The sequence below is a fragment of the Salmo salar genome, chromosome 10 (assembly GCF_965601325.2).
Source record: "Salmo salar chromosome 10, fSalSal1, whole genome shotgun sequence".
NCBI lineage: Eukaryota > Metazoa > Chordata > Actinopteri > Salmoniformes > Salmonidae > Salmo > Salmo salar.
The window spans coordinates 95205636-95218771 of record NC_138300.1 but is presented as its reverse complement, the minus strand read 5'-3'; the positions used below and the strand labels follow the sequence as shown (position 1 = coordinate 95218771).

The window sequence follows — 13136 nt, the reverse complement described above, 5'->3', positions numbered from 1 at the left end:
TTTGCCCCTTACACATATCCTATTTATTGACCAGGACAATTCCACACATACTCTTAACTATGGCCGACACCTTTTTATGTGGAATTACAGTATGTGTGTTACTGTTGCTATAGTGATCAAAGACACAGTGAAGAGAGAAAAGAGGTTGTGTTAACTACAGACTTAACTACAAAGACAGAGCCCTCATACTCCCTAAGATATACACTGCAAACACCACACACACACACACACACACACACACACACACACACACACACACACACACACACACACACACACACACACACACACACACACACACCACCATAACCTTACCAGTGTGCCCCTCTCTCATCCTACCAGCATAACAGTAGAATGCCACATTGTGGAATGCCAGCCACCGTGGCCAGAGGAAGAAAACAATCCTCTAGTCAACAACAAGAAGTGTGCCATTTTTAAATGTACAGTGCCAGTCAAAAGTTTGGACACACCTACTCATTCAAGGGTTTTCTTTATTTTTACTATTTTCTACATTGTAGAATAATAGTGAAGAAATCAAAACTATGAAATAACACATATGGAATCATGTAGTAACCAAGAAAGTGTTAGACAAATCAAAATATATTTTATATTTCAGTCTTCAAAGCAGCCATCCTTTGCATTGATTACAGCTTTGCACACTCTTGGCATTCTCTCAACCAGCTTCATGAGGTAGACACCTGGAATGCATTTCATTTAACAGGTGTGCCTTCTTAAAAGTTCATTTGTGGAATTTCTTTCCTTCTTAATGCGTTTGAGCCAATCAGTTGTGTTGTGACAAGGAAGGGTTGATATACAGAAGATATCCCTATTTGGTAAAATATCAAGTCCATATTATGGCAAGAACATCTGAAATAAGCAAAGAGAAATGGCAGTCCATCATTACTTTAAGACATGAAGGTCAGTCAATACGGAAAAGAACTTTCAAGAACTTCGAAAGTTTCTTCAAGTGCAGTCGCAAAAACCATCAAGCGCTACGATGAAACTGGCTCTCATGAGTACCGCCACAGGAAAGGAAGACCCAGAGTTACCTCTGCTGCAGAAGATAAGTTCATTAGAGTTACCAGTCTTAGAAATTGCTGCCCAAATAAATGCTTCACAGAGTTCAAGTAACAAACACATCTCAACATCCACTATTCAGAGGAGACTGTGTGAATCAGGCCTTATTGGTCGATATTGCTGCAAAGAAATCACTAGTAAGGGACACCAATAAGAAGAAGAGACTTGCTTGGTCCAAGAATTATGAGCAATGGACGTTAGACCAGTGGAAATCTGTCCTTTGGTCTGATGAGTCCAAATTTGAGATTTTTGGTTCCGTTTATTTGTGAGACGCAGAGTAGGTGAACGGATGATATCTGCTTGTGTGGTTCCCACCGTGAAGCATGGAGGAGGACGTGTGATGGTGTGGGGGTGCTTTGCTGGTGATACTGTCAGTGATTTATTTAGAATTCAAGGCACACTTAACCAGCATGGCTACCACAGCATTCTGCAGCGATATGCCCTCCCATCTGGTTTGCGCTTAGTGGGAGTATTATTTGTTTTTCAACAGGACAATGACCCAACTCACCTCCAGGCTGTGTAAAGGCTATTTGACCAAGAAGGAGAGTGATGGAGTGCTGCATCAGATGACCTGGCCTCCACAATAACCCACCTCAACCCAATTGAGATGGTTTGGGATGAGTTGGACCGCAGAGTGAAGGAAAATAAGTGCTCAGCATAAGTGGGAACTCCTTCAAGATTGTTAGAAAAGCATTCCAGGTGAAGCTGGTTGAGAGGATGCCAATAGTGTGCAAAACTGTCATCAAGGCAAAGGATGGCTACTTTGAAGAATCTAAAATATAAAATATAATTTGATTTGTTTAACATTTTTTTGGTTACTACATGATTCCATATCTGTTATTTCATAGTTTTGAGTTCTTCAATATTATTCTACAATGTAGAAAATATAAAAAATAAATAAAAACCCTTGAATGAGTAGGTGTGTCCAAACCTTTGACTGTTTCATGTTCTGTGTGGACCCCAGGAAGAGTAGCTTCTGCTATTGCAACAGCTAATGGGGATCCTAATAAAATACCAAGATAATCACATGGAGAAACCCACTTTACAATGTCATAGATGAGTTTAGGTCCTCTTACGTCTTACATAGAGTAATCTCAAATACTCATTAACAGTTTCTAACAGCAGAGATGATACTGTGGCTAGCTATACACTTAGTGATGAATACGAGCAGTTTAGTAAAGTAATAACTTGTTTCTCCAAATTGTTAAGGGGTTGTGCAGAGGTGTCTATTAGTAAACATTCTATATTGTCACTGACACACCTGCTGTGACATAACTGGAACAAAAATGTTAGCATGCTTTGACTAGTTAGGACTATAGAGAACACTGTGCATGAATATGTCATAAATGATGACGCTTAGCCAGCACGCACATACTAACGTTCCTGATTCCTACCTTTATGGGAGAGTCGTATTCTGGGGTAGACGCTCTGGGCTGAGTGTGCTGAGCTCAACAGGAAAACACTCAGAATCAGAGACACACTCTTTACACACTCCATCCTGACACACACACACCGGACAGGGAGTAAGCCAATCCAGTGTGAATCACCACTGAAGTCCAAGGGAAGAGTAGGAAATATCCACATGGGAGAGTCCAGGCTCTATGACCAGAGTATGTTATACTGAATCAGATATACAGTATCATCATCAAACTGTCCTCCATAGGAAAAGGCAGCAATCCAGTCTCTGACCAGAGGTATCGCAGATATCTCAGCCCTCCGAGAGGGAAGAATCCACACTTTCCTTCTACTGATCTCCAAGTGGAGCTGGACTGTTCTGTCTCAGTCTGTAGGGGCTACTGCAGTATTGTGTCCATCTTTATGAGAGGAGATCCTACAGGACTATGATTCAGTGATTGAGAGGGAGTGAGGAACTTAGCTCCTAAAACCAATTGCTTCAGGCGAGAGAGAGTACTCCAGCTGTTACAGCCCGAGCTGCATGACCACTGCTGCTCTCTGTCCGTCTGTCCGACTGACTGTCGTTCTTGTGGCAGCCTGGCAGGGATGTTGTATCTTCTTTCTATCTGAACAAATGAAGGAAAATAAATACTGCTGATAGTCCTTCCAAAGTGCTGCTGTGTGTTCTGTCATTCTGTCTAAGGCAGCATTGTGGTATCCTCAGCTTGTGTTCTTCCAGGATCCAAGAGAGTCAGTGTCTTGCCACTAGCCCAGGAGAAGCCGAAGAGGCAGAGGGAGACTCTCTCTCTCTCTCTCTCTCTCTTTCTCTCTTTCTCTGTCTCTCTTGGGATGTTTCTCTTGCGCTCTCTCTCTCTCTCTCTCTCTCTCTCTCTCTCTCTCTCTCTCTCTCTCTCTCCTCTCTGATCAGGCAAGGAGGATCCAAACAACCGTGTTCACTAATGTATACTGCTTCCACTCCTCAGAGGTGAGGATACATACCAGTGTGTGTGTGCCATTCATTAATTCATTAATTTTCCTTCTCAAGGCTGATGTTTGACTCCTGCTAATGAGAAGAAACATCTCTCTCTCCCTCTCTCTTTCCCCACTCTCTCTCTCTTTCGCTCTCCTTCTCTCTTTCTCTCTTCCTCTCGCTCTCTCTCTCTCTCTCCTATCACTCGTCAATCTCTCTCTCTCTCTCTCCCTCTCTCTGTCTCTCTCTCTCTCTGTCTCTCTCTCTCTCACTCTCTCTCCTATCTGTCCTCAATTTCGCTCTCACTCTCTCTCTCGCAGTCTCTCTCTCTGACAGCTGAAGTGCAGCCTGACCCTGTATCTCAGGGTCAGCCTCTCCCCTGCTCTGCTCCAAGAAATACTGCTTCTCCACGCGCCACACAGCACTGCAACGCACAGCACAGCCCACCACCTCTCATCTCCTCTCCTCCCTCTCTCCCTGTCCTCCTCCACTTCTTCCCCCGACCGCCCTTCTCCTGCAGCATTAACATGGACCAGAGCCAAAGTTTATCCTGACTCTTTAGTTTCTCCCTCTTCTTTTATCTCCTTCTCTCTCTTTCCTTTCCCCTCTGACCCTTATTTCTCACTCTTTATTAGCTTTTTGTTTAAAATTGTACTCTCACTTGTCACTTTCCACTTTCCTTCTCTCCTTTATCTCCACTGTATCTCTCTCATTCCCTTCCTCTCTGTCTCCCTTCTCCCCCTCTTCTCTCTCATCTGTCTGAAGCCCTGTTATTAGTGTGTTCTCTTCTCCAGAAGATCCTGCTGTTACTGTCTGTTCTTTCTCCAAGCTGTGTGTTTGTGTGTAGCCTGTGACAGATATGGTCAACACTCCTTATTGTGTTTATAACAGTGAACAAATGTCCCCCTCTTTGGAGTCCTTTGTTTTCTTTTTTGTCTTTCCATTTTCTTCAAGGAGACCATTTCTGTGAATCTGATTACCTCCAATTACATGGATCTATTTGAAACGTTACAGTTCTTTTGCTCACTGAATTTTGTGCATTCTGTATGATGAAAGTGTTGTGTGTGTCTGGGTGTGTGTATGTATGTGATAAAAATATCACCATGACAGCCTTAATATGTATTATTATTCTCTAGCTGTGTGATTGGTATACAACCAGGAGATCTGATACGGTTCAGGCTTAGCAGAGTTACAGTTGTGATAGGATGTTTCTCTGATGTTTGAAATACATGTGTAACCACTGACACAACTCTTCTAATTGCAGTCCTTCCCACATTGGTCTGTTGATTCCATTACACAGTATGTGCAGGATACGTGTGATAAGCAGGAAATAGAACCGCATCTCAAAAGAGACCGATCACTTGCTTCCAAAGTTGAGAGAGAAAACAAGGGGGAGAGAGAGAGAGTGTAAGCCCGCAGTTGACATATAGTGTGTATCCATCGGCATGGATTCTTTGATTATAAAGGATGCTTAAGTCAGGAGCAGAGAGGATCATGGTCCATAGAGAAGCAGCTGTCCTCCCAGAGGTCGAATGACTCTAACTCCCACTCTGCACCTGTTCACTGGCTGAACACAACAGAGCTCTCATTACACACGCATGCACACAGGCACGCACACTCACTCACTCACACACACACACACGCGCACACGCACACACACACACACACACACACACACACACACACACACACACACACACACACACACACACACACACACACACACACACACACACAGTTATGTTAACAACCCTTAATTATAAATCATTATCTGTTGTTGAGGAGGAGGTGAGTGGAATAGTTATCAGATTATTTTCCACATTTGAAATCACTCTGATGTGCATCTCCTTCGTTCTTACACTCCGTCTTATTACACTCCTTCTTATTACACTCCTTCTTATTACACTCCTTCATTATTACACTCCGTCCTTATTACACTCCTTCCTTCTTATTACACTCCTTCCTTCTTATTACATGACTTCCTTATTACACTCCTTCTTATTACACTCCTTCTTATTACATTCCTTGTTATTACAGTCCTTCCTTATTACACTCCTTATTACACTCCTTCTTATTACACTCCTTCCTTATTACACTCCTTCTTATTACACTCCTTCCTTCTTACATTCCTTCCTTATTAGACTCCTTCCTTCTTATTACCCTCCTTCTTATTACACTCCTTCTTTCTTATTACACTCCTTCTTTCTTATTACACTCCTTCTTTCTTATTACACTCCTTCTTTCTTATTACACTCCTTCCTTATTACACTCTTTCCTTCGTATTACACTCCTTATTACTACACTCCTTCCTTATTACACTCCTTCCTTTGTATTACACTCATTATTACACTCCGTCCTTATTACACTCTTTCTTATTACTGTCTTTCTCAGTGTAATGGTAGGGATCATTCAGATATGATTTAACATTGTCATTCATAGTATACACCCCTTTTATTCCACCCTCTTAGTCAACCAGCTGTCTGCCATCTATCTCTTGTGAATGATCTCCTTTTCTTCCTCTCACCCCATTCCACCCCTCTCTCTTTCACTATCCCTGTTTCTGGAGAGGAGAGGGGAGAAAGGAGAGGAGAGGAGAGGAGAGGAGAGGAGAGGAGAGGAGAGGAGAGGAGAGGAGAGGAGAGGAGAGGAGAGGAGAGGAGAGGAGAGGAGAGGAGTCTGTGTGAATGTACAGTATTCACTGTTGTATTCCAACATCCCCTTATTAATTTGGAATCAAGAATCAGGCAAAAGTCGGGGATTGGACATATTTCCATATAGGTTATCTGAGGTCCGTTAACATTTAAAACATCTGATCTTGACATATCTGGCTGTTTTATATTCATTACCAAACGTTTCACTGTTACCCACCTGGCCTGTAACAAAGAAGCCTCACTATGCTTCCTCTTAGACAAACACGTAGCAAGCTTTACCAAAACGTCTGGGAGCGATAGTGTGAATGACTGTTGTTGTCGATGGTTTGTTTTACTATGCCATATCCAGGAGTTCCTCTCAAGGTCTCCTCACACAGTCCAAATATTTTCACTCATGTTAATGTTGGGTCAATATCCGCCTCTGTCCAACGACTTTTCCTGCACACACCAACACACACACACACATATACACACAGAGTCGTATGCATGGGCTCATGCACGCACGAACGCAACATGCACACATGCACTCCACACGCACGCACGCACGCGCGCACACACACACGCACGCACGCGCACACACACACACACACACACACACACACACACACACACACGCCACAGTGCACAGCAGCAGCAGAGAGCGTGTAGTGTGTATATACCAGACCCCATGCTCAGAGGTCAGGCCGGGATCAGGGATGGCTACTACTCTTCTCCAGCAGTGTTCAGAAGCAGAGAGGACCCACTGTTCTACAGAGCCACCAGATACTAGGCCCGTTTACACAGGTGCACGTCATATGGCTCGGCACACATGTACTGTGTGATTTCTCAGTATTGTGTGTGTGTGTTTGTGTCCATCCGTCCGTGAGCCCATTCAGTGTTTGGCGTGTTGTGAAACTCTGATACCATCAGTTTAGTAGCTCTGGGAGAGATAGAAATGTATGGAGGTAGAGAGGACAGAAGGAGAGGGAGAGAGGAAAGGTAGATCTGAAGCACTCTGACTGAGAATCCAGGTCTGTTATGGTTGGCCAACAGAATGTTGTTGAACACTCATAGATGACATATATCTGGGCTGTCTAGTTCCTTAGTTGGTACAGCCCTGCACCCTCACTCTCCCAGCACATTGAATGCACTCGGCAGACACACGTAAAAAATATCACTTGTCCTCTGCCTGTATTGGTACAGCTCATCAACTTCTTATATAGCTCCCTGAACCCCGACCCCATTTCCCTTCTTTCCCCTTTCCCTCTCTTCTTCCCTCCCGTTGTCAGACACCAGAGATAATTTCTGAGCAGCTCACCTGGTCAGACATTCCATGAAGTTATGGAAGCTATGTGGCCACCATGTTGGCTCAGAGCCCGTACTGTGCTTGGGCTCCCTGGACAGACTGTTTCCCTGTGTATAGTGCCAGTAATGTGAAACCCAGGCCTAGTCAGAGATGGTTCAGCGGAAGGCTGGGTTACACCGCTCAAGTGATCTGCGGAAGTGATCGTCAAAGCTGCTGTATATTATCATCCATCATACGGAGCACTCTGAAATGTACTGATCTGTGTGTGTGTGACAACGTGAAGTGCCTATCAAGCCTCCTGTGTATTGTCATTCATCATGCTAGGCCTGGTGACATGTGTATTTATGGTTGTAACGTTTGGGTTCAGGAGAACAGAACAGAGGAGCGGAATTGAAAAAACATTTGAAAAGCACTATGACACGGTTGGCTTTATGACTGGGGAGACCTGAGGTCTTTCTCTCTCCTGACCTCTGCTTTAGTTGACCTTGTTTATGGAATATTCCCATTCTGATTCGATTTGTGGAGCTAACATACTGACAAATGACCATCATAAGGGTTGGCATGACACCTGTCAATGGCTGTCATTACAACAACTTTCAACCCTCCACTCATTTATACCAGTTTATGACAAATGACATGCCATTGTCGTTCAGTGCAGAGCATATTATTAAAGTGGTATGGAACAGAAGAATGTGAAACTGGATCTGAGAGAGAGCTGTATCTGAGGGATGTTGTGAATTACAAAGACCACTGTGGAATGCTTTGTGTGTGTATGTGTGAGTGTGTGTGTGTGTGTGTGTGGGTGTGTGTGTGCTAGATTGGTGGTGTTTTTAATTGAATCAGAGAGCTGCCATCCTGCTCCAGGACAAGACCACCATGAACAGAGCTACAGGGGAAACAGGGGAAACAGGGGAAACAGGGGAAAGGTCCTGCCACTTTCTATCAGTCTCCATGTAGCCACAGTCCCTTTCAAGTGACATAGAGGCAAAAAGACTCACCCCAAACCAGAGACACACTGATTGTCTGAGACTGAACAACTCATGCAAACACACACACAATAGCAGCGGTGGAAAAAGTACTCAATCGTCATACTTGAGTAAAAGAAACGATATCTTAATAGATAATGACTCAAGTAACAGTGAAAGTCACCCAGTAAAATACTACTTGAGTAAAAGACTAAAAGTATCCGGTTTTAAATGTACTTAAGTACAGTGGCTTGCGAAAGTATTCACCCCATTGGCATTTTTCCTATTTTGTTGCCTTACAACCTGGAATTAAAATGGATTTTTGGGGGGTTTCTATCATTTAATTTACACAACACGCCTACCACTTTGAAGATGCTAAATATTTTATTGTGAAACAAACATGAAATAAGACTAAAAAAAAGAAAACTTGAGCGTGCATAACTATTCACCCCCCCACCCCCTCAAAGTCAATACTTTGTAGAGCCACCTTTTGCAGCAATTACAGCTGCAAGTCTCTTGGGGCATGTCTTTATATGCTTGGCAAATCTATCCACTGGGATTTTGCCCATTCTTCAAGACAAAACTGCTCCAGCTCCTTCAAGTTGGATGGGTTCCGCTGGTGTACAGCAATCCTTGAATCATACCACAGATTCTCAATTGGATTGAGGTCTGGGCTTTGACAAGGCCATTCCAAGACATTTAAATGTTTTCCCTTAAACCACTCGAGTGTCATAAGCGTCGTAGTGAGTGGACCAAAACGCAGCGGGTATATGTATGCTCATCTTCTTTTATTGAAGAAAACAAAAACAAAAACAATTATACTAAACAAACGACGAAAAACAGTCCTGTAAGGTTCACTGACAGTACATGGAGACAACTACCCACAAATCCCATGGAAAAACACCCCTACTAAATAGGACCTTCAATTAGAGGCAACGAGGAACAGCTGCCTCCAATTGAAGGTCAACCCAAGAAACGTAAACATAGAAATAGACACACTAGAACAAACATAGAAATATACTAACATAGAACATAAACCAAAAACCCCGAAACACATAAGACAAACACCCCCTGCCACGCCCTGACCAAACTACAATAACAAATAACCCCCTTTACTGGTCAGGACGTGACAGTACCCCCCCCCCCCCAAAGGTGCAGACCCCGTATGCACCTCAAACAAAACACAAAATTAACCCCAACTAAAGGGAGGGAAGGGAGGGTGGCTACCGTCACCGACGGCTTCCGTGCTACACCCCCCCTTCCCAAACCTCCCCCCACGGAGGTGGCTCTGGCTCCGGGCTTAATCCCCACTCTAACCTGTCCACCCCTGCTGAAGGCTCAGGGCTGTAGCCCACCGCTGAAGGCTCTGGGCTGAGGGGCGACTTTGGCTGCGCCGGAATGGCGGGCGACTCTGGCTGCGCCGGACTGGCGGGCGACTCTGGCTGCGCCGGACTGGCGGGCGACTCTGGCTGCGCCGGACTGGCGGGCGACTCTGGCTGCGCCGGACTGGCGGGCGACTCTGGCTGCGCCGGACTGGCGGGCGACTCTGGCTGCGCCGGACTGGCGGGCGACTCTGGCTGCGCCGGACAGTGGGCCGTCTCTGTTGGGTCCGGACTGTGGGCCGTCTCTGTCGGTTCCGGACTGTGGGCCGTCTCTGTCGGTTCCGGACTGTGGGACGTTGCCGGAAGCACTGGACGGGGAACTGTCGCCGGAAGCTCTAGACGGGGCACTGTCGCCGGAAGCTCTAGACGGGGCACTGTCGCCGGAAACTCTAGACGGGGCACTGTCGCCGGAAGCTCTGGACGGGGCACTGTCGCCGGAAGCTCTAGACGGTGACTGCGCACTGAAGGCCTGATGCGTGGGACTGGCTTTGGAGGCGCCAGACTAGTGACACGCACCACAGGGCTAGTGCGAGGAGCAGGAACAGGACGTACTGGACTGGGCAGGCACACTAAAGGCCTGGTGCGTGGGACTGGCTTTGGAGGCGCCAGACTAGTAACATGCACCACAGGGCTAGTGCGAGGAGCAGGGACAGGACGTACTGGACTGGGCAGGTGCACTAAAGGCCTGATGCATGGTGCTGGCTTTGGAGGTGCCAGAACAATAACATGCACCACAGGGCTAGTGTGAGGAGCAGGAACAGGATACACCGGGTCTTGAAAATGCACTGGAGGTCTGGAGCGCACACCTTGCACAACCCCTACTGGCTGGCTTGTCAGCGTATCCCTGCACGGGCGGAGTGCTGGCACAGGGTGAACTGGGCTTTGCTGAGGACTGATGGCTGCCGTGCGTAGAGCAGGTGCAGGGTAGCCTGGGCCTTGGAGACGCACTGGTGGCCAGATGTGCTGCGCCGGCACACTTCTCCCTGGCTGGATGCCCACACTAGCATGGCACTTGCAGGGAACTGGTATCGACCGCACCGGGCTTTGACTGCGTCTGGGCAATACAGTGCGCATTTCCGCATAGCTCGGTGCCTTCTTGATCAGTTGCTCCTAATAATAAGCATGGGGAGTTGGCTCAGGTCTATTGCCTGACTTAGCCACACTACTCGTGTGCCCCCCCAAAAAAGATGTTTTGGGGCTGCCTCTCGCACTTGCCACTCGGTGCGTATAACGCCTCGTAATGGCGCCGTTCCGCCTTGGCTGCTTCCAGCTCCTCCTTAGGGCGCTGGTACTCCCCAGCCTGGTGCCATGGTCCTGCCCCATCCAGGATCTCCTCCCAGGTCTATGACTCCTTATAGCTCCTCTGCTGCTCCTTCCTCCGCTGCTTGGTCCTCTTTTTTTGGGTAGTTCTGTCATAAGCGTCGTAGTGAGTGGACCAAAACGCAGCGGGTATATGTATGCTCATCTTCTTTTATTGAAGAAAACCAAACCAAAAACACTTATACTAAACAAACGACGAAAAACAGTCCTGTAAGGTTCACTGACAATACATGGACAGAACTACCCACCAAACCAGGACCAAGCAGTGGGGATTGGAGCACCGAAAAAAAGGATGGACGTGGGAGGATGAACGACGATTCTGGGAGGACAAACTAAGGGAGCTAGTCAGGATGGAGACCTGAGCCAACTCTCTGTGCTTATTATGGGGAGCGACGGATCAAGAAAGCACCGAGCTATGCGGAAATGTGCACTGTATTGCCCAGACGCATTCAAAGGCCAGTGCGATCGGTAAAAGCTCCTCAGTATGTCCAGGCGATGTTTAGCACTCAGCCAAGAAGGTTTGTGCAGGCTGTATGCTCCAGACCTCCAGTGGATCTCCAGGGTCCAGTTTACCCTGTTCCTGCTCATCGCACTAGCCTTGAGATGCGTGTCACCAGTCTGGTGCCTCCAAAGCCAGCCCCATGCATCAGGCCTCTAGTGCGCCTGCCCAGTTCAGTACGTCCTGTACCTGCTCCTCGCACTAGCCTTGAGGTGCGTGTCACCAGTTTGGCGCCTCCAAAGCCAGCCCCACACATCAGGCCTCTAGTGCGCCTGCCCAGTTCAGTACGCCCTGTTCCTGCTCCTCACACTAGCCTTGAGGTGCGTGTCACCAGTCTGGCGCCTCCAAAGCCAGCCCCACGCATCAGGCCTCTAGTGCGCGAGCCCAGTCCAGTACGTCCTGTTCCTGCTCCCCACACTCACCCTCCAGTGCGCCTCCATAACCCGGTACAGCCAGTGCCTGCTGTGAGCACTCTGCCATTAATACGCCCTGTTCCTGTTCCCCGCACTCACCCTCCAGTGCGCCTCCATAACCCGGTACAGCCAGTGCCTGCTGTGAGCACTTGGCCTCCAGCGACGCCCTCCAGTCCGGAGCTGCCAGAGTCGCCCGCCAGTCCGGCGCAGCCAGAGTCACCCGCCAGTCCGACGCTCCCAGAGTCGCTCCTCAGCCCAGAGCCTTCAGCGGTGGGCTACAGCCCTGAGCCTTCAGCGGGGGTGGACAGGTTTGAATGGGGACTAAGGCCGGAGCCAGAGCCACCTCCATAGTTGGAGGATTGGGGAGGGGGGGGGTGTAGCACGGTAGATGTTGGTGACGGTAGCCACCCTCCCTTCCCTCCCTTTAATTTTGGGGTCTGCACCGGGGTCTGCACCTTTGGGGGGGGGGGGGGAATACTGTCACGTCCTGACCAGTAAAAGGGGTTATTTGTTGGCGTGGCAAGGGGTGTTTGTTTTGTGTGTTTCGGGGTTTTTGGTGTATGTTCTATGTTTTCTATTTCTATGTGGGTTTTCTAGTTTTTCTACTTCTATGTTAGTTTTGGGAACGACCTCCAATTAGAAGCAGCTGATTGTCGTTGCTTCTAATTGGAGGTCATATTTAAGTGGGTTTATTTTGTCTTGTGTTTGTGCGTAGTTGTTTTTTGTATAGTCCTTGTGTCCTTACGGAACTGTTGGTTGATGGCGATTTATTTTGTTTAAGTGTTCACTATATAAATAAAAGAAGATGAGCACGATACCCGCTGCGCCTTGGTCCACTTTCTACGACGCACCTGACATCGAGTGTTACTTTAGCAGTATGCTTCGGGTCATTGTCCTGCTGGAAGGTGAACCTCCGTCCCAGTCTCAAATCTCTGGAAGACTGAAACAGGTTTCCCATAAGACATTTCCCTGTATTTAGCACCATCCATCCTTCCTTCAGTTCTGACCAGTTTCCCAGTCCCTGCCGATGAAAAACATCCCCACAGCATGATGCTGCCACCACCATGCTTCACTGTGGGGATAGTTTTCTCAGGGTGATGAGAGGTGTTGGGTTTGCGCCAGACATAGCGTTTTCCTTGATGGCCAAAAAGCACATTTTTTGTCTCATCTGACCAGAGT

At 47.2% G+C, this 13136-nt stretch overlaps 1 protein-coding gene across 1 annotated transcript in view; it reads right to left on the bottom strand.

Moving 5' to 3' along the window:
- The window catches only part of LOC123724463 (semaphorin-3E), a 48529-nt gene extending 44679 nt beyond the window's left edge, over positions 1-3850 (bottom strand). Inside the window, exon 1 of the mRNA XM_082957238.1 lies at positions 2472-3850. Within this exon, the coding sequence (XP_082813364.1) occupies positions 2472-2661 (190 nt within the window). The 5' untranslated portion in view covers positions 2662-3850. The remainder of the gene's footprint in view (positions 1-2471) is intronic.
- Positions 3851-13136: the final 9286 nt, after the last annotated feature.